The sequence below is a fragment of the Cyprinodon variegatus genome, unplaced genomic scaffold (assembly GCF_000732505.1).
Source record: "Cyprinodon variegatus isolate N-32 unplaced genomic scaffold, C_variegatus-1.0 Scaffold97, whole genome shotgun sequence".
Taxonomy (NCBI): Eukaryota; Metazoa; Chordata; class Actinopteri; order Cyprinodontiformes; family Cyprinodontidae; genus Cyprinodon; species Cyprinodon variegatus.
Genome location: NW_015150550.1, coordinates 257,828 through 285,056, shown reverse-complemented (window position 1 = coordinate 285,056; position 27,229 = coordinate 257,828). Strand labels below are relative to the sequence as shown.

The 27,229-nt window shown below is 42.5% G+C and overlaps 2 protein-coding genes across 3 annotated transcripts in view; one reads left to right on the top strand and one right to left on the bottom strand.

Annotated features, from left to right (window-relative positions):
- The window catches only part of LOC107084309 (engulfment and cell motility protein 3-like), a 26,069-nt gene extending 6,078 nt beyond the window's left edge, over window positions 1–19,991 (top strand). Inside the window, exons 3-21 of one of the 2 annotated variants that reach the window (XM_015374094.1) lie at window positions 7,133–7,173; window positions 7,704–7,776; window positions 8,835–8,885; window positions 9,820–9,989; window positions 10,507–10,606; window positions 10,717–10,865; window positions 11,194–11,272; window positions 12,668–12,718; window positions 12,811–12,933; window positions 13,214–13,336; window positions 13,414–13,518; window positions 13,896–14,004; window positions 14,089–14,225; window positions 18,118–18,281; window positions 18,583–18,695; window positions 18,788–18,892; window positions 19,393–19,472; window positions 19,544–19,624; window positions 19,702–19,991. In XM_015374094.1, coding sequence (XP_015229580.1) covers window positions 7,133–7,173; window positions 7,704–7,776; window positions 8,835–8,885; window positions 9,820–9,989; window positions 10,507–10,606; window positions 10,717–10,865; window positions 11,194–11,272; window positions 12,668–12,718; window positions 12,811–12,933; window positions 13,214–13,336; window positions 13,414–13,518; window positions 13,896–14,004; window positions 14,089–14,225; window positions 18,118–18,281; window positions 18,583–18,695; window positions 18,788–18,892; window positions 19,393–19,472; window positions 19,544–19,624; window positions 19,702–19,914 — 2,067 coding nt within the window. In that variant the 3' untranslated portion in view covers window positions 19,915–19,991. Of the gene's footprint in view, window positions 1–7,132; window positions 7,174–7,703; window positions 7,777–8,834; window positions 8,886–9,819; window positions 9,990–10,506; window positions 10,607–10,716; window positions 10,866–11,193; window positions 11,273–12,667; window positions 12,719–12,810; window positions 12,934–13,213; window positions 13,337–13,413; window positions 13,519–13,895; window positions 14,005–14,088; window positions 14,226–16,200; window positions 16,487–18,117; window positions 18,282–18,582; window positions 18,696–18,787; window positions 18,893–19,392; window positions 19,473–19,543; window positions 19,625–19,701 lie in introns of those variants that run through there. The other variant, XM_015374095.1, reaches the window with a different exon arrangement.
- Window positions 19,992–21,739: 1,748 nt separating this feature from the next.
- LOC107084308 (F-box/LRR-repeat protein 3-like) overlaps window positions 21,740–27,229 on the bottom strand; it is an 8,370-nt gene continuing 2,880 nt past the window's right edge. The window contains exons 4-11 of the mRNA XM_015374093.1: window positions 26,376–26,555; window positions 25,966–26,271; window positions 25,323–25,539; window positions 24,255–24,412; window positions 23,963–24,178; window positions 23,664–23,876; window positions 22,804–23,021; window positions 21,740–22,724 (exon numbers count right to left, since the gene is read on the bottom strand). Of these exons, the coding sequence (XP_015229579.1) occupies window positions 22,550–22,724; window positions 22,804–23,021; window positions 23,664–23,876; window positions 23,963–24,178; window positions 24,255–24,412; window positions 25,323–25,539; window positions 25,966–26,271; window positions 26,376–26,555 (1,683 nt within the window). The 3' untranslated portion in view covers window positions 21,740–22,549. The remainder of the gene's footprint in view (window positions 22,725–22,803; window positions 23,022–23,663; window positions 23,877–23,962; window positions 24,179–24,254; window positions 24,413–25,322; window positions 25,540–25,965; window positions 26,272–26,375; window positions 26,556–27,229) is intronic.

Sequence of the window (27,229 nt, the reverse complement as noted above, 5' to 3'; positions counted from 1 at the left end):
TAGATAGATAGATAGATAGATAGATAGATAGATAGATAGAAAGAACAATACATCAAATATTTTGTGTGATGGGGGAAAACTTACCCATCACCGAGATCAACTCTGTCAGCTGTGTCCGGCTCTTCCTCTTCCTCCTCGTCCGAATCCCACCAGCTATCAGAAGAGTCTTCCAGCTCCACGTCGCTCCGAAATATTTCCTCCAGCGCCTCCACATCTATCATCTTCCTCTGCGCCATTGCAGTTCTATTCAAATGCGCTCAGTGAATGGTTATTTTCGGGATAGGTTTCGATGGGCGTAGTTGGAAGCATTCAAATAAGCTGTGTACAGTGAAAATTCTCTCTAGCGCACGGAGAGCGCACAGAGAGCGCACGGAGAGCGCACGGAGAGCGCACGGAGAGCGCAGACGTTTAGATCGGGTTCCGGAAAATACGTCATGATGTTGCATAGCTGAACATCCTGTGCCATGCTCTGAGAGTCTTTCCACTGTCTCGTGAAGCCACAAAATGGCCGTGATGATCGGCTTATCGGGGGTTTTCCAGGCAGTCGCGTCATCGCCTGAGGACCGTTATATCTCATCAGCTGTTTTTAAATAGCTCTAAAATCTTAACATTTTGGGCAAAACCTTTATGCAGAATACTTTTTGAAAGATTAAAGCCTCTTTTAGCGGATAAAAAAAAAAAAAAAAAATTAAAGGCAAGTGGAGCCTTTGTTTACAGAGCGAGCCGAAGTCACGTGGCAGCTGGACCCACTGTTGGGTCCGTCGGGTTTAAGGGGTTAAGAACAGCGGCACCCTCTACGGGACAGCGGCAACACTAAGATACTGAAAGAAGCTTCGACTGTTATCAAATAATTGGGTGAACCAAATTTCTGTCTAATAAACCATTAATTAAAAATGAATCACAGTTGATAATTTGTATACAACGTTACTATGAATGTCTGAACCAGAACCAACTGGAGCTGTTTTTGTTCTGGGCTTAGAAGCTCTATAAAGAACAAGAGAGAACAACCCACATTATAGAGACCAAGGAACCCAGTAGACAAGTTAGCTAGGTGGTTCTGGAGAAGCTTAAAGGCGCATCGTTACATTTAAATGTCATTTTCTTTATGCAGTAGTTGACTTCTGCGGTGTACAAAGTTTTTTTGAAAGATTGTCACGTCCTGCTGGCTTAATATTCCTTGTTTTGGTGTTTATACTTTATTTTTGCTCAGTTTCTTAATGAAGATATATGTGTTTATGATGCTGTGTCTCTGCTTAGTTTGGTAGGGGTAGGGTTCTCTAGAACTTGGACTTGGTATAGATCAGTTTATTCAAAGGCATAGTGCAGGATGTTCTTTTTTTGGGTGGATCATCAAAGTAAGTGACCCTCCTAATTATCAATCATTATGGTGATATGGGTCGCTCCGTGTCGCAGTGGGTAGCACTGCTTCCTTACAGCAAGAAGATTCTTGGTTCGATTCTGCAAGTCTTTCTGCATGGAGTTTGCATGTTCTCCCTGAGCATGCATGGGTTCTCTCCGGGTACTCCGGCTTCCTCCCACAGTCCAAAAACATGACTATTAAGTTAATTAGCTTCTCTAAATTCTCATTAGGTGTGTGTGTGTGAGTGAATGGTTGTTTGTCTGGTTTGTCTCTGTGTTGCCCTGCAATGGACTGGTGACCTGTCGAGAGTGTGTACCCCGCCTCTCCCCCGTAGACAGCTGGAGATAGGCACCAGCACCCCTTGCGACCGCACTTGGGATTAAGCATGTCAGAAAATGGATGGATGGATGAATATGGTGATATTTTCACGTAAGGCCGTCCCACGTGCTCGTCCCTCACCGGTGGTGAGTCTGATATAGTGGAAAACTTGCAAATCTTCTTTTGGAAAGTACGTTTGTATGAGCGATGCAAACAGCAACTTTTAAACATATACATGCTCTTGCACGCGTCTACTAGACGTTCCCTTTCGGGACTGGGTAAAGGCTTGTGTATGTGCATTTTTTTTTTTTTTTAATAGAGAGGGCGGGTCTTTTAAAAATTTTGTGAAACTCCTCCACTATACCTTTTATTAAAATCTTATTGTTGCTTTACCGAGGCATTGCAATACAGTCTGACTCTATTTGGGAATGCATCAATTAACACCATCTGGATTTCTGATAGTTCTGTGGTATTGCCAGTAGATGGTGCCATGTTTTTATCTGCACATCACGCCAGATGCTGAAATCCCATTTAGGCTCAAAAGGGATAAAACTCATTATTATTTTTTTGTATTGGCATATAATGTGACTATGCACCTTTTTAAAACATCAACTTTGAACATGCTGTTTTTCTCTTAAAGAGGTGTTAGAGTTTTCTAATGATACTGCCACCTGTGGCTAAAACACAGAACTGCAGAACACTACTGTTTTTCTCTTGCTCACAATCATATATAAAAAGTATTTTTTTTAAACCTTTCTCATCTTTCATAAAATTTCCAATGGTGCCTGAGTTTAGCCTGAGTATTAACAAAATTAATCTTGAATATAACTCTTAAATTGTTTGCTAGATTAGTCTCATTTAACATGGACACGCTTGATGTCACATCTGCCGAACTACACAAAGTAAATTCAGGAAAATAGCCTAAAGGCTCATAGATTTATCGGCACTATATTAGTTAGCTGTCAGTCTGCTCATCAATTAATGTTTTAGTCATTAAGGGTTAAATAATAAGGCTATTTTAAAAATATTTTTCAGTTAGAACTTACAAAATGTCTGAGGAATCTGTGAATCTTTTGGCTACGCTGTAGGGCTGGTCGCCTCAGTTTTAAAAAGTTCTTATAATGTTGCTCTCTAGATGTTTCCTGCAGGACAAACAGATCCAAACTTTGTGTCAATATTTATCTCTGTAGACCCTAGCTTTTTGCATGGACCTGCTTCATGCAAGAGCCAAATGGAAATTTGCCCAACGTGTCACTAATATATCATCAGGTGGAACAATTTTAATAAAGCGTAGACTGTTTGGAGAGAAACCAACTGATATGATGCAGCTGGTATGGACTCATATTCTGCTTTTCAATAAGAGAAACGGTCTGCTGGAATCAGACGGCTGTGAAAGGCACAGACACCGTCCAAGGTCTCAGAACCAGGGTGTCGGTTCGGATTAAAAACAGAAACCCTGGAGGAATGTGAAAAATGTGGATTTATCTTAAACATTCAGCAGTAATGTAGCTACAGCATGGTTTTATAGTATCCTGCTGTGAGCTAAATAGACTTTTTATTTTTTTATTAAAAATAAGCTTTTAGAAATGACAACCTCTAAGCAGGTATGAAACATGGTTTTCATGGAAGCCACATTGCCGTTGTACAATGTTATTTATGGCTCATGGTCAGTATAAAGCAGGTCAGGTTTGGTTGCAGAGATGAGAAGTCGCAGGCGATAAAGCTGTGGAGGTGTTGCTCCCCGCCTTGTTACAGCCTGGTTGGGTTTAGCAGCCGCTGAATGAGACGATAAATATAACCCCAAAATGTCACCACGTGTCGACTGATGAAGACGGACATGATGACATGAGCAGAACTCGTCTCTAACCTCAGAGTCTCCATATTCGGCTCAATCACATTTAAAGGAACACAGCAGAGGAGCCAGGCTGGGTTTGATATTACATGTATTACAAAAATCTATTATTTTAAATGATGCGTTAAATGTGAAAGGAGCTATAGACAAATAAATATTTGTTTACAGGTCTTTATATTTAACATTAGGGATGAACTGAAATGAAAAAAATACTGGCTGAAAAGGCAAAGTTAGTAAACCAAGGCTGAAACACTGAAATAAGTTATTATGTCAGATGTTAAAATAATAGCATTTTTAGCTTTGATGTGTACTAAACCTATAAAAAAACTCATTATTTTTTTTTAACTCAAGGCATTTCAATAAATTATAAATTATTGAATGACAAAAGTACCAAAATATGTATTTACCGCTAATATGTTTTTGTTAAGCCCCTGACCGTAGCAGAATCTCTGGGAAACTTCCTTGCCTTTTCAAACACGTCCGCCACAGACGGAGTGGGCATGCTTGGTTTCAGTTTCCTTTTCTGTGTTCCGTTCTTCTCATATTCAGAACGTTTATGGTGACGTTTGGATTTCTATGGCATAATATTTGTGCCTCTGTATTTAAAGTGGCTCCCTCTCACCTAAAACCTGGCTGCTGCGCGTTCAGCTCTGAAATCTGCTTATAGTTGGTGTTTTATAGAAATCAAATCCAACCTGCAAGGAGGTGCTTCCCATGTTGCATGCTGGATACTCGCTGCAACTGCAGGATTTAGCTGTAGAGATAATTAAATCAGATATGAGCTCTGATACCTACTAATTAGCTGGATCTGATATCGGATGAATGGATCTGATGCAGTATTATGGTCCAATCATATGCAGCAATGCAGTTACGGTGATCTAGTCCCTTAAATGTTTTTCAGTCAGAAACAAATAGATGACTGCATCTCTACTTTCAGTTCTGTTCTGTTCTTTATTTTCTGATCATTTATTTTTATCTTAACTGAATTTGAAGTTTACATCCATTGCACATAAGTAAATGGCCTTAAAATAGATGCATCTGAGGTTTGCCAAGTCACCATAGCTACAGGTTTTTTTTCCTACCATCACAAAAGTTACCCTGCTGAATTTTAACGGATCCTTTTAGCTTTTTTCTGATCAGACTCAGAGGTTCTCGTCGGGTCAAAAGGAGAGTGATGAAGCACCCTGGATATGTACAGGATAAAAAGAAAACATGCTAGACACCATTTAAAAAATATTCTAAGTGGTGACACAGCTACTAACCAATCAGTGACCGCCAGTCATATGACATCACTGCTGCGTTACTTTTTCAGTTTGATTTGGAAATTATAGGAGCCACAGTCAAGCAGCCAGTTAAGATAGCAACGGTTCCATTTGTTAATGCTAACTAATGCTAGATGGCTGTACTGAGTTCCCTTCACATTCCCTCTAACTTTATTCTTCTGTTTGATCCTCCTGGGCGTTGCAATAGTGCTTCATCTAGCTGCTCACAGCCTTCACTGGATCTCCACTTTTTGCTCTGACTGACTGCAGTCAGTCTAGGCTGTTGTTGTGGTGGTGTCTCTGCTAAATGTATCACTTTGGACTGTAGATGGAGCCCGCCTGCCCTGAGATGCTACAGTTTTAATGAAAATGAACAAATTGGTACTGAACTGACCCAGTTTGTCCCGACCTGAACAGATTCAGTAATAATGGGAAAGAAACATAATGTACAGTGTAGGACCTGTGATGCTATGGGCCTTTTTCTCTTCCAAACTTCCTAATGACACTGGTATGTATCAACGGTATCACAATGGATTTTAGCAGAACATGGAATGTATTTTTTGGACCAGGTCAGAACCGGTTTCCTGTTTTGTTGTTCAGATGAAAATACGTATTTCTTCTTTTTGAAGACTAGGAGGATAAAATCTGATCGTTGTGAGATTAACATCATGCTGATTAGTGAAGGTCTCTGGTACGTTCTGACCAGGTTATTACTCATTGAGCTTAGGCTCAAACTTATTCATACTTTCGATTTAGCGACAAACCTCCTAAACCACTCACCATCTAGTGTATGGGCCTGAATTATGAAATATGCGTTTAGATTTGTTGGTTCTTGATGATCAGATTTATTAACTATTCTAGGTATCTCCTGTCCTAGATCCATCCATTTTCTTCTATTTATTCCGTTAGTGTCTATGGAAAAGGGGCTGAGTAAACATTGGACAGGTCGCCAATCTGTCACAGGGCAAAACAGAAACACGAAAAATTCACAATGCACACACACACACACACACACACACACCGCTTTGTTCTCATGACATATGGGGACATTTCATTGACTTGGATTAATTTTACATGGCCTAACCCAGACCCTTACCCTTACCCTAACTATTACCAAGATGTACCTAATCCTAACCTAAACTGAATTCACACCTTAGTCCTAAACCTAACCCCAACTCAAAGAACAGAACTTTACCATATAGGGAGCAGTTGAATGTCCCCATATGTACCTGTAAGTCCTCGCATGTAGGATATTTTTCAAAATACTTCCCTCACATTGTTGGTAAAACAAGACCACACACACACACACACACTCATACCTAAGGACAATTTAGAGCAGCCAAATAACAGTCATGAGTATCCGGATAGAACCCAAGCATGCACAGAGAGAATATGTAGCTGGGAATTGAACCTGGAACCTTCTTGCTGGAAACAACAGTGCTACCCTCTGCACAACCGGGGAGTCCTTTCTATAGGAGGGCTGTTGAGGACTGTTTGTAGACCATAACAGTGCTTCATTTAATACAGCTTTCTGTGAAGCTCAGTATCATGACATAAGAGGTGATTTGGTTTTACTAATGATGGTATTAATAATAGTATTAATAAAATAATAAAAGTATTAACACGCCAGTTGGAGCTGAAGCTGAGGTGGGTTGGTGTCACACTGACGCTGATCTTCAGTTGAAGGTTGTAAAGGTGGAGAGAATGGAAGAAGGTCTCAAGTCACCTCACTCATGCCCCTAGGTCAACAGACTTCTTCAATTCTTGGGATTTCTTTCATCTCAAACAGTCCCCATGTTTTACTATCCAAGACCGACTCATTGATCACGGATCACGGCCCACCCCTCACATCAGACGAACTCCCCCAATGGAAGGAGGTCTCAAGTCACCTCACTCATGCCCCTAGGTCAACAAACTTCTTCAATTCTTGAGATTTCATTCATCTCAAACAGTCCCCATGTTTTACTATCCAAGACCGACTCATTGATCACGGATCACGGCCCACCCCTCACATCAGACGAACTCCCCCATTGGCCTAAGCCTCTCTACCACACACATCTGATTGGCTGCCACTAATGACACACCATCCAATGGGTCTACCGCAGAACCAGAACACATTTTGACTGCGTAACCGCGGACGGACCACTAATAGCAGGGTAGCTGAAAGTCTGTCTGGGTTTGTTTACAACCAGGATGGGATGTTGGCACCGAGGCCCTTTCTGACATTGGGAGGACTTCCTCCTTCCTCTGGTCTGCAACCAGATGGACTCGCTGTGGGGCTTCATGTTGATGCTGACGGACCAGGATCTGACTGTAGTTTTGTTTTTGTTTGTTTTGCAGAAGAAGCCTCTGTCTGCTGTCATTAAGGAAGTGTGTGATGGGTAAGTTGGGCATGCATCAACTGTGACTTCATGAAATGACAGTCAGCATTGATAAAACAATGATGCTATTTAACTTATTGGACCGTTTTAAATTATTTAGTTGCAGCTCTTTGCAAAATGTTTAAAACATCTTGATCCATATTTAATTTGCCTTTTTGGATCATCCCTCTGTGGTTGAGTCTAGAAAGTAAAGTTTTTTTCCACATCTTTAGAGGTGTGAAAAGAAAGATTGAAAAATATTTTAGGCCTTTAGTCTATGTCCCTTTGTCTCAAAGATGTGTCCCTCCTTTTGCATATAAAATCTTACAGTCTTGGGTCTGTTTGCTGTAGTAAAGTCTTCCATCAGAGTTATTGTTTGTATTTCAGCTCATGGCTAAAAAGGGATCCTGAAAGGAACCCAATCACAGTTTAACGTTTAAAGAAAGCTCAATGTTCCTTCAAAAAACAAAGATTAAACCATTCACAAAGTGTGAAGCGTGAAAAGATGATGTCCATCTAATGGATTATATTCTGTTTCTGTTTGTTTTCAGCTGGAATCTTCCAGGACCCGACAACTACGCCCTGCAGTACTCCGAAGGAGCGCAGATGTACATCACTGAGTCGGTCAGTCATACCTCTTCACACTAAGATTATTACACGCTGCTAAATCAGTCTGATGTCATTCTGCACAACCCAGTTCCTCTCATGGTTCTATTGTTAACATGGAACTATCACACATCCATCAGTCAGCTGCTGCTCTGTCAACTCCTTGGGTGTTAAAGAAGATGAAAGCACGTCTCTTATTTTAAATGATGGTGTCAGAAAGGAATGTGGGAGGAAACAGCTGGAACTTTCCTAAGCTTCTTGGTGACCTTTTAAGGATTCATAACCTGGGGTTTTACTTCTAAAATACTTCTGAAATTGTCTTTAAAGTCACGTTTAGACATTCTTAGATGAAAAAATTAGACCCCCTTTGTTTCTCGTAGGGTGTTCAAGCAAGAACTTTTTGTGGATGCAGCTTTAGCTGCAGTAGCAGTTAGCCATGGTTCGTTTACCGTTGTTTTCTGGTCTCCTACACCATAGAATAAAATAGCTGCACAAGCAGAGACACAGTGAATGCCTGCAGTCGAGTCCCTGATTGTTGGAATCGTCCCTTTTGGTGGAGAGTCTAATGATAGCAAGGTGGGCTAAAGTTAGCACCCTTCCATGATTGATGTTAATCCAAGGGGAGGGTTTTCTGGTCCGAACAAAGAGCCCAAATGAGCCAACCTAGCCATTCTCACACTTCTGATTCTCTACCACTAACACATGTCTAAGCATGAAAAAATCCTTTAAAGCATCAGGCCTCCTCCTCTCTGAAATACAGATCAGCTTGTTTTAATTAACTTTGATGCATCTCAGCAGGATATCATCTGTGACCCATCTGCAGCTAAATACAGATGGTTCAGTTTAGGAGCAGCTTCTTCATTATGTCACATTTGAGTCGTCGGATGTGTTTAACTCTCCTGCGAGTAATAAATAGATCGATCTTGGTGCTGGTGATGTTGGTCCAAACTAACGGGGCCGCTCTGATGATTGTCGGTAACCGATCTTCTGTAATGATCATCAGGTGGTTCAGATGATCTCCCTGTTGTCCTGCCCTCAGCGCCGAGGTTGTGTTTAAACCTTCTCTGTGTTTTCAGAACCGTCTGGACATAAAGAACGGCTGGATTCTGCGTCTGACCAAGGCACCGGTGAGTCTGCAGCCGTCCTGCCTCACCACCTCATTTCTCACATTCCTGCTGTTTTTATCTCTTCCATGTCCTTTAACCCCTGCATTCAGCAGAATGTTTGGTTGGACTTTGTGGTGCATTGTGTTACAGTTTAATGCCTTTTCTGCTGGAGTTGGACTCTGATTATTCACACTAACTGACTAAAGCCAGATGTGTTTATATTTGGGCTTTTCTTCCAGGAGCATTTTTAACTAGCAGAGATTTCTTTATTTATTGTTATTAGATGTGACTAACCAGCATCCTGATCCGACAGATATTCAAACTAAAATCTGTCTGAATGATGAAAGTTTTCCTCCCAAGTGGATTCTAGATGAATCTCAGGATAAATATTTATTTAATATCAAATTAATGTGAGGATTATTATTAGTAAAAAAGCTCTCATGTGTTTCTGGACTGATTTCCACATGGAAATATTATTGTTTTGACCAAAAACCATCACTCAGATTGGAAAGTTCTTTTTTTATGTTTTGTATTGTTTCAACTTTGCATCACTGCAGAACTAAACTGGACATAAGAAAGGAGAAACAAAAGTTACTGAGTGATGCTGACACCATCTGGAACAAGCATTCCAGAAGGAAACAGGCCTTGGTTCCGATTCAGGCTGGTTCTGAAGTTCTGTTTCCCTCTGATTCAGTTACAGCCATAAATAAAGCTCAGTTTAAGGATTTTACAAAAGGTCCATTTGTCCAGTTTGAGAGAGCTGTAGAAAATTGGACCCATAGAGTGACTGTGGCCTAGGGGGAAGCTGTGGAGTTTCAGAACATCTAGTGAGGCTTGATGTCTTCAGTAGTGATGATTGGCAGATCTCTGATGTGTTAAGTAAATCTGAGATACAGTAAACGTCCAACTTAAGCTGGTTCTGATCCGTCTTCCTGTGTTTGCCGTCTGAACTCAGGGTCGCAGGGCAGAAGACTTGTTCAAGGGCATCCAGAGCTCAGATGGAGGGGTGCGCTGTGATTCGCTGAAAGAGCTGGCCAGTGTTTCGCGAGACGTGACCTTCGCTCAGGAGTTCATCAGCAGAGATGGACATGTCCTACTGGTCAAAATAGTTGAGGACTCTAAGGAGTAAGTATCTTCTGTCTGAGGACGTACTGCGGTCAGCTATACTCTTCTCCCTCGTTTCCCACTAGAAAGGAGCTGGAGGGAACGTAAAAAAGTAGAATGGATAACCATATTACACCAGATTTTGGTGTTTAGGGGAGCAGAGAGAACAAATAATTTAAAGTTTTTAGATAAAACATCAGATATGTTGATGTGTTTTCAAATAATAATAAATCTACCCAAACTAATCATGTCCGTTCATAAATGACCTTTGGTTTAAACGCTTGAGTTTCACTGTCTCCACCTGGACCTCATTACTGCCATGTTTGAAGACAAGTGTCAAGCGAATTTCTCCACTGTGAGATCAATAAAGTCTATCTTATCTCTTATGTGAAAAGGGTTAAGAAGCCTTTTTTGGCACAACTGGCTTTTATTTGATAAACTGTTGACAGGAAATGGGTTTGAGGGAGAGGGAAGAGATGAGGCGGAGGATTCTTAGAGCTGTTCTGAAAAGGTCCAACCTGTGACTCCTTCTGTCCAGAAATAACCAGATCATGACCTACACTCTGACCGGCTTCATGGAGCTGATGGATCATGGAATAGTTTCATGGGAGAACCTCTCGGCTGTCTTCATCAAGAAGGTTCCACTATCTCGGTTTTATCAGGTGTATTTTTTTTTTTAGAAGATGATGTTTTTTTTCCTAAGTTTTCTCTGCTTTTCTCTTCCTTTCTTGGAATTTTTCCCGGTCAGATTGCCAGCTTTGTCAACAAGTCGACAGATGAGGCGATGCAGCAGGTGTCCCTGGACATCCTGGAGAACATGGTTCTGAGCAGCCGCAAACTTTTCCTTCAGGTCAAACAGGAGGTCACCATGGAGAGGCTTATAGCTCACCTGCAGGTGTAAGTCTGTCCAGACTGGTTCCTCTCTCATCCTCTCACCATGTCGTACAATTATTGGGGGATGTTTAATTTATATCTTCTCACCGGATAAAAATTAACCTCTGACTTCTGTAGAAGTTACTGTGACTCAGAGAGTAAATGTACTTCTGAAGGTGTTTATGATCCGATAAAAGCAGAGTAGCGTCTGTTTCTTACGAGATTGACAGCTGATAAGAGGCGCAGAGGAGCTGAACAGGAAGCTTTTAATGTAGAAACTGTGTATCCTCTGTGATCTTAAAGAGAATCATCTGAAAGCTGCAGGTTCCTCTAACCCTCTGTTTTATTTCAGGGCTAACCAGCAGATCCAGACCAAAGCCATGGCTCTCCTTATGGCCTTACTGCAAACAGCTGAAGACTCAGACAGAAAGGTGCTGATTCTGCTCCTCATCTTTGATATTGTTTTATCTTTAAGCCTGCAGATGAATGGGGGGGTTTCTGTTGACAGGGCTCTGAGTTACTGCTGCTTCCTGCCGCTGCACAGGAACCCTCTTCATCATCCAAAAATCAGAGATTCTCCTTTAGTAATAAACAAAAATGGATGCTCTAATCAAACATAAGCTTCACATTTTAGCCCCTTTTATGTGTAATTCAAATATTTTAGTTACATGACACAATATAATGTTAACAGTTACGCCTAAGATTCCTACAGGTTAATTTCATACATCGTGATTTAAGTGGTTCTGCCTTCTAGCATGTTTTTTTTCTCCATTTTTCACTGTTCAAGCAAAAGATTTCTGGAACAAGTGATAAAAATACATCCATACAAAATAGAAAATACAATAATTACACAGATGCATAAATAACAGATTCCAGTGTGTTACTTTTTTGACCACATTTTTTCCCTCCACTCACCTTTATATCAATATGCTTGGTTGCAGTGGTCTGCGAACTGTTAGCTTCTTTAGCGATGATCTTTAGTTGCTTCCCCTCCTTGCAGATGCAGGCTGTGTGCTGGACAACAGTTGCCAAGCAGAACAGAACCCTTGCTTTTAAAATCCTTTTTTATTGGTTGGATGTTTGATTGTGATCTCCCAGAATAGAATAGAGATGAGATGCAAAAACAAAGCCTGCAGAATCACTAAAAAGAACTCCCATTATGTGTTTAATTAGATCACTATCTGATGAGTCTGATTTTTATATATTTGATGATTTCAAATTTATGATACATTGTCATCACTATCTGATGGATTTTTTAAAATCTATTTAATAAAAGAGATCAGAGCAAATCCTGGGAGAGATGGGGAATATTTAGCTGATGGATTGAAGCATCTCTATGAGGTCTGGTAGTAAATATAAGCAGAACGTGTGTCTATTGCTGACATGTTTATGACTCCTGCAGGCAGAGCATTCCTCAGACAGTTTGGATGTGATCCATCCCTCTTTTTTTCTGTCCGGCCGTCTCTGCTTTCTCTCAAACAGAGGAGGCCCTCTGCCCCTCTGTTCTCCTCCTGCTAGTCTCTCATTGTGCACCAACAGTTCCTTCATTCATCCATTCCTTCGTCTCCCTTTTGTCTGGATCTCTTTGTTTCTCACATCCACACTCCGATTGTTTTTTTTATTCTGCACAAGTTCTACAAATCCACCCTTATAATCAGTAGATCAGTGGTGAACAAAAGCTGCTGATCCAGAGATGCTTGTACCACGTAGAGGTCAAAGTTTCTCACCATACAGAACCCTTGTTCAGTCTCAGAGGCTCTGTCGCCACCTCCTGTCAGAATCTGTCCCTGCAGTCACATCAGTTTTTTTCCATCTCTCTCTTCCAGGAAATGTTTGCATTTCTGAATAAGAAGAACCTCCGTTCATACATTTATAAGGTGAATAGTTCTTCTATCTTCAACTCTCTGAGGCATTAGATAGCGGAGGATGCGTTCAGGTCCAATAAACTGCTGTGTTTGATGCTGTGCAGAATATTATCCTGAGCTCTAGTCCGGTCCAGGACGAGATGGCTCACTACCTCTACGTCCTGCAATCGGTCACCTTGAATCATTTGGAGGCTCGGATGAGAACGCCGCTGGATTGTTACAGCCAGGTGGGACGTCACAAAGTTTCTTTGCTGAATCTGGGTGAAGCTGTTTTTGTTCCTAAAGGGAGAATTGTCTGAAAGCAGGCAGAACTTCAAGCCTTTATGTTCTGTTCCTCCATCCATCCATCCATCCATCCATCCATCCATCCATCCATCCATCCATCCATCCATCCATCCATCCATCCATCCATCCATCCATCCAGTTCATTAATGAAACATAACAATGTTTTAGAAACTGACCTCATCTGCTGTGTGTTAAAAAGCGTGTTTGTCTGCTGTTGTCCAGGAACATAGAGAAATCCTTCACGGGTTGCGGCAGGCGGCGTTTGAGACAGAAAGCGAGAACAGCCTCAGTCATGAACGCCGGCGCTCACTTTGTGCCAAAGAGTTTAAGAAACTGGGTTTTTCTGTAAGCATCTGTTTGAATTCAGGAGCTTTAATTTGAGTTCTGGTCTCGCCTCTCTAACCTGTGCTTGTCCGTCACAGAACAACAGTAACCCGGGTCAGGACCTGGTGCGGACACCTCCTGGTCTTCTAGCTTTGGACACCATGTTTTACTTCGCTAACCGTAACCCTGACGCCTACAGCAGGGTAGGGCTGAAACAGTGGATTGGATTAATCATGACGTGTTTGGTTATGCTTTAAAAATGTGGATTTTCATTTTTAAAAGGTGTTGAAGGATTTATTTACTTGCATTTTCTTCATGCATTTCTGATACTCTTAAACTTAGCTTAAGTGGTTCAATGAAATGTATGCAAATGGTTACTGGAACAGTCGCTAGAGTCCTCGATCACTCCGGCTCTAGTGAGCAGAGCTTTGTGTTTCATCCTTTTTAAACATAAAGATTTGATCATTAATATAGAAGCATTCCAGCTTCTATTGTATTTTTATTGTATTATTATAGCTGCTTGTGCAGAGGAAAGCTGCAGTTTGATTCAGGACTTCATGATGTTTTTGATGCGTTGCAGTTCGTGCTGGAGAATAGCAGCAGAGAGGACAAACACGAGTGTCCTTTCGCCAGGAGCAGCATCCAGCTCACACTGATCCTCTGTGAAATCCTTCGAATAGGAGAACCTCGTAAGCCTCCAGCAGCTCCAGCCATTCCTCCTTGGTTTCTTTTTACTCTTCTATCATTCAGAGCATGTTTGTTTCTGTTTGCAGCCTCAGAGACAGGATCCAACTACCACCCCATCTTCTTCAGTCAGGACCGACTCCTGGATGAGCTTTTCTGCGTCTGCATCCAACTGCTCAACAAAACCTGGAAGGAGATGAGAGCAACGCAGGAGGACTTTGACAAGGTGAGATCCGAAGCTGGATTGGATGTTTGGTTAAAACTCTTCAGATAGAAAAATAGATTGTATAATTTCATTCACTCCTCTTTTTTGTTTGTTTATTAAGTGATCAGTAGTGATATATTGTAAAGTGCCACTTGCCTTGTGCCTAAACTGGATTTCAGGTTTGTTGCTCAGTCTGCCATCTTGGTTTAGACGTTTTTCATTAGTAATGCTGAGATCATTTAGCAATTTAAAGCTGAAACTCTTAATTTTCTGACTCCAAGCTCAATATATGTATGTGTGAGTAACTGATTAAAGACTTTCTGTTTAAAGAGTTTCAGGCTTCTTTAGAGAACCTGTCCTGATTGGACCTTCCTGATATTTTAGCTGAGGCTGACGTTTATGGACGTGCATAAAGGTGTCTGTCAGGAGCAGAGGAAGACCGAGACGCCGGCCAGTGAATTTATGCATGTAATGGTCGGATAATTAGTGCAGTGGTTCCCAAACTGGGGGAGACTCCTCCTAGGGGTGGTAAAGAGTAACTGCAGGGGATTGTAGCAGAGATGAATTAGAATAACAGTCCCAGTTTGAGTTTTAAAAAAATCTATTGCTTGATTCTGCGGTAAAATAAATGGCTAAACTTAAAATAAATGTACTTTAAAGGTGGAAGTTTTAGTGATGTGTGTTTAGATTGTAGTTCTTTTTTTTTCTCAATATTTAGTTTATTGTTAAATGTTGAAAACATTCTAGCAGGTTAGAGATCAAGAGGGGGGCGCAACAAGTTTCTTTCAAACAAAATTGGCACCTAGCAAGAAAAGTTTGGTTGCAGCCATACATTGAGATCAGATGAAGCGCATGTATTGTTGCTCCTTCCGTTGCTCTCCCCTGTTAATATTTAGTTGATTTGTTTCTAAATGTTTTTTTTTTTTTGTCTGAATTAAGACTTGTGTAAAATATTTTTATAATTGTCTCATTTTCATCATGTAAGAATAGGAATAAGTAGTATAAAAATCTTAAGATTCAGCCCACAAATATGGGCAACACATATCTTAGATATGTTTGATATCAAAATAATCGGCATTAGCCTTAAAAACCTGCATCAAGAGAAGAGTTCAGGAAGTTGTTAGTCTAATGAGATGTGATGATTTTTGAGCCATAAATCCAAATATGTGTTTGGTTCTATGGGGGTTTTAGACTAAATCAATGACATTTTAAAGAATTCCTGTTACCAGTCAGTTTTGATCCAAAAACTGTGATGTTAGGAAGCTGAGGAGGGATTTAATCTTCCAGCACCGTTATGAGTCCAAGCAGAACAATATCTGGCAGGCTAAGAACACTGAAGGAACCAGATGAGCCGTTCTGGACTCCATTCATCTGGAAAAGGTTCATCTGTTTTATTTCTGAATGTCCAACAAAGTCTCTACTGTGGATGAGTTTAATCAGAGACTTTGTGCTGATTTCCAGCCTGTGAGTGAAGCAGAGGCGTATGTTAGACTGTAGTCTCAGTGCTGCCAAGTCATCCTCTGCTGTCCGTCGTCTGCAGGGCGCTCCCCTCAACAAAGCCACCTCCTGACCTTTCCTGGAGCGCCAGGCTGCCAGAGTGGACCTTTTGTTTTTTGTCCGGGTCGGCTACCCAGGGGGCTCTGGGGCGAGGACAAAGGGGCTTTAGGTTGGACAAAGAGAAACGTAGTGAGTGGCTGAAAACGGAGCGAGAAACAAGGAACACAAAGCATCCCTGGAATTAGCAGGAATGACACCACAACACTGGGAACATAAATCAGTATGTTAGAGGGGGAAAAACAAGGCTGGCACGGTCTGGAAAAGACTGGAGCTACGTATCCAGGTCTGGATCAGAACTGATTGTCTGAAGAGGCCATCGGACCTCGATGGGTGTTCTCCAGATTTCACCTTTAAACCTCCAAACTGACCTAAAAGGACGGAGATTTCTGATAAAATATGTCGAACCAGTAGAAGGAGGAGAGGAGGGCAGGTGGAGGCGTGACGGATGCTTCTTCATAAACAAACTTGTAAGGGTGTGAACACATCTGTGTGCCGATGGTCATACGTGTGCTGGAGGGCGTCAGGGAACAGAAGCAGCTGTCAGATATCCGTCCTATTGGACGGCTGAGCTCAGTGACACCACATGATCACGTGGAGTTTGGAAGGGGGGGAGATGATGATGATCAGGGTGTCTGTTTACCAAACAGCCAAAGGCCCGTTCTTCTGCTGCCATGGAGGCGATCTCTCTCTGAACTGGACCTTATTTAAAAGAAGAGAACATGGAGGTAAGGCTGGGACGGATTTTCGCTCCTTAGATGAAATTCAGCTGGTTTGTTTCTAACAGTTTTGGTGTCAGAATATAGACGAATAAAATCAGAGTTCATTTTAATGTTGGAGGATGTGTGGTAGGGCTGAAACTATTAATCGTGATTGTTGAAATAATCGTCAACTAATTTAGTAATAGATTAATCATTAGATGGAGTATAGAGACTGTAAAATGTATCTTTAGCTGGCTTAGAGCAGTAATTATATCAAAATTGTAAAATAATATACAAATATGCAAATAACATTTTGCATTCAGGATAAAAAATACATTTTCGTTTGACAATATGCTTTATCCAGATCCCCTCAAGTGGAAAAGTTTTAGTTTCACCTGGTTTAGTTTAGTAAAGATCTCCTTTAAGGTACCTTTGGCTATCCCATAATGGATCAATTAATCATAAAATAAGAGTTAGATTTAGCGATTTGCAAAATAATCGTTAGTTGCAGCCCTAATGTTCGCCTTAGTGTTTTTTTTCCATCTCCATGCATGTTTAACACAGGCTGATGGTCCCAGTCTGGGTCTACCATCATCAGGAGCTACTGATGAGGAATCTGGGCTGGGATCCGCTCTGTAGGACGATCAGTTGAATGATTGAGGTCAGCAGACTGTAGAGATGGAGCCTTATTGATTTTTTTTCCCCCGTTTCACTGATGGTTATAGATCTGAAATGCAGTTTAACCGGCTGCTACACACACTGTGATGATGGACGAGCCTCAGATTGATGGAGAATTATCAGCCTTGTTGTGTTAATTGCTATTATTGAACAGCTCAGAGTTCAGCCAGAGATCAGGCCTTCTGGGAATAACTGTATGTGAACAAATATTTAGCAGCTAAATAAAGTCAATTCTGATCAGACTTTATTTTATTTTTTAATCTGTTAAAGTGAAAATAAAGGGAAGTTAAAGGCACCTTTCACCCCTTCCTTCATGGGGTCTCTCTACCTTACCCTGCACTAAACCATAGCTCTGCTTTAAATCTGCAGGTTCTCTTTAAAACTTTGATCTGAACGGTTTCAGATGTTTGGGAAGCGAACCTGATATTTACAGAGTTTTGAATGAGTTAATTATTTTCTATTAAAAGTGTCCTGTCACTTACTGACTTTATGATTTTCTTCACCAGTTATTGAATATGGTTTCTTTCCGAGTAAAGCTTAGCTCCCTGTTGGCTGATATCATTTCTGTTTTAAAGAATTTCTTTGTTCCATTTATTTGCAAATGTGAGTGTGCTCTTCTTTTACTACAACAACATCCTGTGATTAGAGGTATGTTACTGAGCAAGGAGGTCATGGACTGGATAAAAGACGAGTTGCGGTGTGAATAGATGGTTCCCTCATGGCGTCAAAAAGGTTTAGATTTTACATCATTTCTATTCAACCAAAAAAGTCAAACTTTTAAGTTTGTCGAACATGATTTATCTTCTCTTATAGCATTGTGGTAAAAAGCTTTATTGGAATCAACTTCATCACACCTTCTTCCCATCATGCAGAACCTTTTTCCTCCTATACTGAGGATTTATCTTTGGTGATGAGCTCCACCTCTCTAAGGCAGGAAGGTCTTGTTACCATCACCCTAATCTCTTCTTGTCCGTCCGCAGGTGATGCAGGTGGTGAAGGAGCAGATCACCAGGACGCTGTCCAGCAAGCCGACCTCCCTGGAGCTCTTCAAAAACAAAGTTAACGCCTTGAACTACAGCGAGATCCTGAAGCTGAGGCAGACGGAGCGGCTGCACCAGGAGGAGACGCTCGCTCCACCTGTCCTGTCAGTATCCGCAGGTTTATCCACAGTTTCCTCTGAGTCAGGCATCCATCTTTTCATGTGGACCCGCTACTCAGGTTTAGCGATAATCTGGTCCATAATGCCAGTTTAAAGGTTCTGCATAGTTTCCACCCGTATAAAAGCAGCAGATTGGAGAGCTGTCAGCTGTTTGTCGCTAAACATACGACGTAGCAGCCGCCTTAGGGCTTCAGTGCAGCTTTATTCTCTTCATTTTATCCTGAACCTACTGCCTCTGTGTGGGAGAAATGTCTCTGAAACCCTAAATGTTGGTTCTGTTTTCCAGTGAGCTGAAGGAGCGCCTGAAGCCAGAGCTGCTGGAGTTGATCCGCCAGCAGAGGCTCAACCGGCTGTGTCAGGGAACCATGTTCAGGAAGATCAGCAGCCGCCGCAGGCAGGGTGGGAGCGTGCAAACACCGGCTCCTCAAACTGGTCTCTGACAGCTGTCCTGCTCACGTTTATTCATGTCTGTTTATTTCTGCTGCACCCAGACAAACTGTGGTACTGCCGCTTGTCACCAAATCACAAGATGCTTCACTACGGCGACGTGGAAGAAGATGCAGAAAACCCAGCCATAGAAACACTGCAGGAGAAGAGTGAGTCAAAGCAGCAGAAATGTGAAGATTTCCTTTCCTGCTTGCTACAGGTTTTTTCACACCTAACAAACAGGAAATTGCAAAATGGTAGAAGATCTAAAAGTATGAAAACCTGCTGAAGCTTATCAACGTCTTGGTGTTAATTTCAAACATTAATACAAAAATTGAGCAGATGATAAACTATGCACACTGCCGTTTAAAATATAACCACATACATTTTTATGCATTAACATTTAAAGTAAAACTAAATAATTTGAGTGCTAAATGTAAGGAATTTCTCTGCAGCATTGAAAGTACGACTAATGGCAAAATTATTCATATAATTAATATATAGAAAGTTTAAAATTGTGTTGCTTTATTATTTCTGCTGAACGGCCCAGTTTATGATCCATTTTCCTTTCATGTGACGGGATGCAGTGTTTCCTGTATTAGTAGCCACATTACTGCATTCTTTTCTTTGCAATCTGTGGAATATTAACCTCCCATCATTTTTCTTTCAGTCCCAGTTGCAGATATAAAAGGTTTGCTGACAGGGAAAGACTGTCCTCACATGAAGGAGAACAAAGGCAAACAGACCAAGGTCAGTGAGCTTCTTGTCTCCATGGTTCCCCTGCTCACCTCCTGAATTAAAGGAGACCTCTCGCCCTGCAGGAAGTCTTGGATCTGGCATTTAGCATCACCTATGATGTAGAGGAGTACAGCCTGAACTTTATCGCCCCCTCTAGGACTGATGTGAGTAGGACTGGTGTGGATTCCTGCCCTTTTTCTCCTCCTTTCCTCTGTTGGTTCTAACTTCTCCCACCTGTCAGTTCTGCTTGTGGACAGATGGACTGAGCGTCCTCCTGGGCAGGGACATGAGCAGCGAGTCCATGCGCAGCGAGCTGGAGATCCTCCTGTCTATGGAGATTAAGCTCCGCCTCCTGGACCTGGAGAACGTACCCATCCCAGAGAGCGCCCCCATTATCCCCAAACCACCGAGCAACTACAACTTCTGCTACGACTTCAGCCAGACGGAGCAGTAGACGGGATGAACCTGTGTTCGGGTTCTGGTTCTGACCCATGCGCAGATTTTAACACTTTATTGTTGGAGGTTTTTAGAGGAGGCCTGATGCTGAACATCTGAGCCAAAAAGCAGATAGATGTCAACCAGATTCTGAGAATCCTGCAGAATCAGCATCTTTAGGGTAGAAATCAGGCGATGATCTGCATCAGGAAAACCCAACAAGCTTCAATAATAGCAACATCTGTGATGGTGCTTTCACTTTAGCCTTTTTATAGGGAGACCGTTACGTAGCTTCAGGAAAATTGCTGCACGCTTGGCTAAAAACACTTCATTCTGCTTTGAGTTGTTATATTTTGATGCTGCTTCTTTCTGGGCATTTGCAGAAAGCGGTTCCATCTCCAATTATGGTATCTGAGCAACAGCTGCAGCCTGTCAGACGGATGTATTTTACAAAGGTACTTGTTTTAATGCGGTTCAGCAACTGTGGAGCTTTTTGGATCAATCCAAACTGATTATTTTTTACCAAAAATTAAGTTTATTATTCCTGTAAATCTGTATGATACCGATTTTTCTGATTGTCATGGATCAAATCCTGTTTTAACTCTAAAAATGTTGCTTTTTTTATACTAGTAGGTACTTTTAACGAGTCTTTTGCAGCTGAGGCGATGTTTACTTTAATCTGAGCTTTTTACACAAATAAACAGGTTGAATTACAGAACAGAAACCTGCCTGTTTGTTTCTCCCTTCCAGACTTTATTTAGTTTTTTATCTTTTTGTCTGATGGTGGAATAATCAATAAAGCAGCAGCAACAAACAGCAATGTAGAAAAAGCAAAGGAAATTTTTTTAATCCAGCAGAAAGTTTTGACAGTTTTTGTTTTGTTCCGTCACATTTCTAATTGATTTTCAGCAAGACCTTTGCATAGCCGATGAACCCGCGCCGTGCGCCTGGGGTCAGAGCCTCGCTGATGATTGCTATAGATGTTCGATGACTTAATCTGTTTTCCATTTTCTTTTTTTTTCATAAATGCTTTTCACAAACCCTGAAGGACCCGTTCAATGAGACAGAATCCAAACAGATGAGCTCAGCAGGTTATCTCTGAGGGACGTCTGACAACTGAAGCTGCTTCCTGGAGATTAAACTGAATGAGTTAGATTTTTTTATTTATTTCACAACAAAGTACAGCCGCTCCGTTTTAAGCTAAGGTTTTTTATTTTCAAGCTCAGAACTTTGATTTCAAAGGGGGGAAAGACTCTCCTGTTTATTTTCTTTCTGAGCCACCAGAGCTGCTGCAGGAACAGAAAGCACCAAGAAATAACAGCAGAGACATCCGTACATAAAGTCTGACCGCAGAGGTTCTGGATGAGAAGAACCTGCAGAACCCAGCTAAATTGTCGAGGTTCAGGAATCAGTTCTGTTGTCTTCTTCGCCAAAGTGTCTGTTAGGGAGCGTATGTTGATGTCAGACTGATGGGTAGAAGCAGAACTGGTTTCTGTGGTTAAAAAACCCCTGAAGGAACTGGCTACAGGAGCCCTTCTGAACAGGTTGGGACCACAATCATTTGTGCAGTTAAAGGTATAGAGGAGGATTTTCACAAATCTTGGGAAAGGCCTGCCCGATTTAGAAAAAAAAAAAAAAAAACATGTACCTAAAAAAAAAAAAAAAAAAACATGTACCTGCTCTCGATAGGAAACACCTAATTTAACATGTATGAGAACATGCACGAGCCAATTTCTCCTCGTGCATGCTCTGTTTAAAAGTTGTTGCATCACTCATAAAAGCTTACTTTCCAAAAGAAGATTTGTAATTTTTCCACTATGTCAGACTCACTACCGCTTATGGGGACGAGCATGTAGAAAGGCCTTACGTAAACATACCAGAATGATTGACAATTAGGAGGACCACTTATTTTGATGATCCACCTAGAAAAAGAACATCCTCCACTATACTTTTAACTGTGGTTCTGGTACTTCTGGCTATTCAGAGGTTGAAGACTCGACTGCTGAAGGAAAAACCAGCATGCGGTCAAATGACACCAGAACCAAACCCTTTGGACCACTGAATGCATAACCCACAACCTGGCCCTGTTGGTACCAGCACAGTACATATAACTGAAGGAAGAACTTCAGAAATGTAGCAGAAACTCTTCCAGTATGACTATCTACTAACCGCTGAGGAAACCAGAAAAAGCTGCTGCCCGGCCCAGTCAGCCCACTAGAACCTAGCAGAAGAGCTTCCAGAACCTTTAACATCAGATGATGTTGTGTAGAATGGATCTCAGCTGAGTGATGGTAGTGTTGGATAATGTGGATCTCTTATATGAAGAGGAGGGAGTGTCTGGTTTCCTGATGTGATGAAGGTGAAGCTCTAAACAGTAAACTGTGACTGATGTCAGTAAGCTGATCTGGAATCAGCTGAAGGAAAAACAATTAAGTTAATTCCTAATAAAGCAGATCCTGCTGCTGGGTTTTCCTCCAGCTGTGTAAACATTTCTTTCTAAATATCTTAATATAAATTTATTTCCTTGGACCTTCGTTGCTGATCCACATGGCAGTTTTACACCAATAGAATCCATCTTTAAAAGACAAGCACCCTTCAAAGTTTCCTGAAGAACGAACTTGAGCGCTGCTTGCAGCTTCAGTCTGAACGCTGCTTTAAAAGCAGTCAGTCAGTGGGAGATCAGCCACGCCTATGAGCTTGTGCTGGACATTTTCCAAAAACGGCAGCTGTGATTGGAGGAGGTCCACCGTTGTCATGGAGATATTTTTGCACCTTGAGATGTCAACGGTTTTCAGACGTCTGCAGTGCTGCATCAGAAGGTACAACGTCCTGCAGAGGGTTCAAAGGTTAAAAGTTGGAGTATATGTTCCTCTGAGGCTCAGGGAGAAAGCAGCAGCAAGCTCCCTACCTGTCAGTGATGTTATTACAGCAGGAGAGGTAGAGATGCTGCAGGCGCTGGAGGTACGGCGCCGCCTGGGCAACCCCACGGTCAGTGATGCCCGGACAGTGGCTGAGTGACAGGCTGGTGAGGCTGCGGCAGCGCCGGCCGACTGACGCTAAGCTGGCGTCTGTGAGTTCTGGCAGCATAGAGAGAGACAAACGCTGCAGGTCTGGGAAGTGGATCACCTGGAGACAGGAAACAAACCTTCGTATGAAATCCCTAACAGGAAATGCAAGATGCATGAAAGATTTAAGGTCACTGGAAACATTTCAGTTTGTAGACAGCTGAAAGGTTCAAGAAGAATGAATCAACTATATTCTGCTTCTTTTAGATTTCTACAGTTTTTCTCTTGATGCACAAAAATATTTCAGATTAAATGTAATATCTGATAAAGAGGTTGAACTCAAAAGCTTGTTGGAGGAGAGAAGCTACCAGAACCTTAACAGTCTACAGATCAGCGAGGAGGACTTTAGAGTCGAAGGTCAACCTCCCCTTTAGCTCTGGGTCGGTTCGGACACATTTTTCTCCCCTTCAGGAATAAAATAAAAGCTCCTTTTTGTACCAGATCAAATTATTTTTCTTTGTCTGAGGAGCTGAAATGGGACAAAAAAAAATCCACATAAGTTTTGATTAGATTTTTTTTCCTATAATTTTACTGAAGTTAGTTTGGGTTCTAAAATGTTTTGGTTCTGGATAATAATGCATCTTTAAAATTCCACTTCTGGACCTGCAAAGATCTATGGTCACGGATTGGACACCCTGCACCCATTAGGGCCTGGTTGGTTAGAAGAGGCCAGAATCAGTCTGGTTCTCCCATCTGGAGCCACCTGTGTGACGCTGCTGTCGGTCAGCTTAGCGCAGGCTGACAGGTCCAGCTCCCGCAGCCGTCTCAGAGCCAGCAGCGACGCTCCGGCCTGTTGTCTGAACTGCTGAAGGTCGTTCTGAGTCAGCAGCTTGGGGCGCTCTTCAAAAGGCATCCGAGGAGGCTTGAAGAAGCCCATGTTGCCAAAGGTCCGGGTGAACCTTGGACCTTTGTCCCCCTGTGAGCACAAAGATAAAATGATGATAAAGGTGAAATGGATGTAAGGTTCCGAGCTGAAGCTTGGTATGCAGCAGTGGTTCTCACCATCTCCTCATCTGGCTCACTCTCACTTCTCTGTCCCATCCCTAACAAACCCCAATCTGTGACTTCCTTGCACCAGCCGAGCCGCAGCACTTCCAGCTTCTGCAGGTAGGCGCTGATGGCGTATACAGACACGTCGGTCACGTTAATACATGACGTTAGATCCAACTCACGCAGAGAATCCCCAAGGAGCTGAGCGAGGGAAAAAACGGCGGGATCCTGAAGAGAGAAGGCAGGCAGCTGATTGGTGGCATTTACTTCCTGGAGGAAGCCAAACATTGGATCGCTTACTGACCCTCAGGTACGTGCAGCTCCTCAGGCTGAGCGCCTCCAGCTTTGCTTTGGCAGTGTCAGAGCCCTTCAGTCCCTTTACCAGCTCTACTCCACTGATGTGAAGACACTCGGACAGATCCAGAGACAGCAGGGAGGAGACAGACAGCAGCTCAGCCAGGCCTGGAGACAAGGAAGACATTCCTGCTCACTAGACTTAGACAACTTTTACTGTTATTTAGTATAAACAGAGTGTTTACAAAACAAAATTGCATTTTGTACCCTTTCATAACATTTCCATTCCTTGAAGTGCAGCAGTGATCAAATGTAAACATTGTGGAAGAAAACGCATTCTAATGGAAGTTCAGAGCATTAATATATATGCTGCAAATATGCATTATTTTTGGTTTTGTGTTATCAGTGTGATGCAGAGTCAGTGACATGATTGAGAGTGTCGTCTGCAGACTTCATGATGTGGTTGGTGGTGAACCTGGGGACGCAGTCATGTGTCACCAGGGTGAACAGCAGGGGGCTCATGACGCAGCCCTGAGGGGAGCCTGTGCTTAGACTGATGACATCATAGGTGTTCTGTCTGACCCGGACTGATTGAGGGTTAGTGAGGAAGTCTAGCAGCCAGTTGCAGATGGGTGTATTGAAGCTCAGCTGTTCCATTTTGCCTATTAGATGCTGTGGGATGATGGTGTTGAAAACTGAAGTCCAGGAACAGCCTCTGTTCTTCTCCTCCAGGTGCGCTAGGCTCAGGTGAAGAGCTCAGTAGATGGCATCTTCAGTGGAGCGGTTTCATCGGTAGGCGAACTGGAGCGGGTCGAATTTTGGGGGGAGAGTGGAAAGGATGTGTTCTTTAACCAGTCCAAGCACTTCATTATGATAGGAGTCAGTGCAATAGGGAGGTAGTCATTGGGCGAGGTGATCTGAGACTTCTTTGGGACGGGAATGATGATGGCAGGTTTAAAGCATTAGAAGACATGGACACAGCCAGGCTGGCTCAGCCCAACAACAGTAACCAGATCAGGAGCGGAGGAAAAGAGCTGAGGCTGTGAGAAATAAAGATGAGTAAAAGCACTCATCTGACCTTTTTCAGTGATCCTCCAGTCTCCAGACAAGGAGAGATGCGTCAGAGACTCCAGGCCACGAGCTGCAGCCTCCACCGACCTGCTGGTCAGTCCTGTGCAGCCACTGATGTCCAGTTTCAGGAGTTTAGGCTGGTGCTTAATCAGAACCTCCACGGAGTAGTCAGTCAACTCTCTGCAGCCCTGAAGATGCAGCTCCTCTAGGACCAAATCCTGAACCTAAAGGAAACATGCAAGATAGGATTTCCTAAGAACCGAATCCCAGACCCTGCAGATCTTCTGATGGAAACCATCATTTAGTCCAACAGAAAATCATCCTTTAATTGATGTAAATAGAAGGAAACCAGGTGCCAAATTTTAAGCAACATTCAGGGAGAAATGATTATATACAACATGCTGTCCAGTGTCAGAACTTTTCTTCCCGGAGGCTTAAAAGGTTGTTCAATATTCAATGATTCATGTTTTTCTTCTGAGGGTGTTTTTGTATTTTGTGGTTCTCCTTTGAGGAGGCTCATTTTTTTGTTTTAATATCCTTTTCCCAACATCTCAATCCTTTCTATACAGTCTCATAATGACAATAAACACTCTGGGTCTACAACAACGAGTTAAAACTCCAGACCTTTAGACTGTTTACTGTTTGCTGACCTGAGCAATGATCCGCAGTGATTCAGGGGTGATGGAGGTTCTGCTAAGATCCAGAGCTTTGAGGGTGGAGCTCTGCTCCGTTAACAACCTCCTCAGGTTCCTGAGCGACAGCAGAGCGGAGGAGTCCTCCACAGCTCCCACCGGGCTCCCTCGGTACGGGTCAAACTCGAAGGCGATGTGGCAGCCGGCCAGCGAGAGCCGGCGGAGGCGTGGGGTGCAGCTGGTGAGCCGGGTGAAGGTGAGGTCAGAGAGATAGCGCAGGTCCGACAGGTCAAGCTCCTCCAGACCGCTCAATGCAGATCGGACCTGCAGCAGAAACAGGAAGTGAGAGGAAACCCGGGAAAAAACGCTGAAGGTTCTGATCTTACAGCTGAAAGTTCACCTGATGAACCACAGCCTCACGCCTTTACCTGCCGTCTGTGCTCCTCTCTGGAGAGGAAGGCCCCAGACATGAAGAGGCTGTCCAGGCCTCTGACGTCGAGCCGCCTAAGGGAGGTCAGACGGGGCAGGAGGTCCAGCAGGGAGGCCTCTGTTAGGCTGCTGCCGGGCAGGGCCAAACTGTCCACTTTGGAGCCCAGACACAAACCAACCTAAGGGGGAGCAGAGATCTCAGGAAGTTAAAAAAAAACAAAAACAAAACAGAGACAACCTGCTGCTGATATTTCAGGAATCCTGCATCTAGTTGAAAGACAAGCATTTGAATTGCTCCACATTTTCTGTTCAAGTTACAAAATTCAGTGTTTGTTCAGAGAGTAGAGGATTACTAAGACATGCATGAAACAAACACAGTACTATAGGCATGATTCTTATGAAGGAAAAATATCACAACATTCATTAAAAAGCTCAGAAAAGTCGATTTTACTTGAAAATCATGCATCGTTTTCCTTCTACTTCAAAGTTCTTCAGAGAATCAAGGAATTGAATATTAAGCTGACGTCCCTAGGAGCTACCTCAGGTCTTTACTGGGACATGATGGATATATTATCATCCAGACTCCAGGACCAGGCTCAGACTGGTAATCTGTGATACCGGGCTTTGCCCGGTAACCTGACTCCGCCAGATGGATTTGCTCCGCATATCCGCAAACCTTCCGTTGAAGTAATTTTGGGAAGGGGTTAGCTGATTGGCCTATGTTGGTGATAGACGGGCCAAATAAACCAATCAGATCAACGAAGCATTGACGTACTAACAGAGCGACGACGAAGAGGAGCCAATTGATAGATCGAACTCTTGCTGAAACCAGTCGGGAGAAGAGCAAAAACAT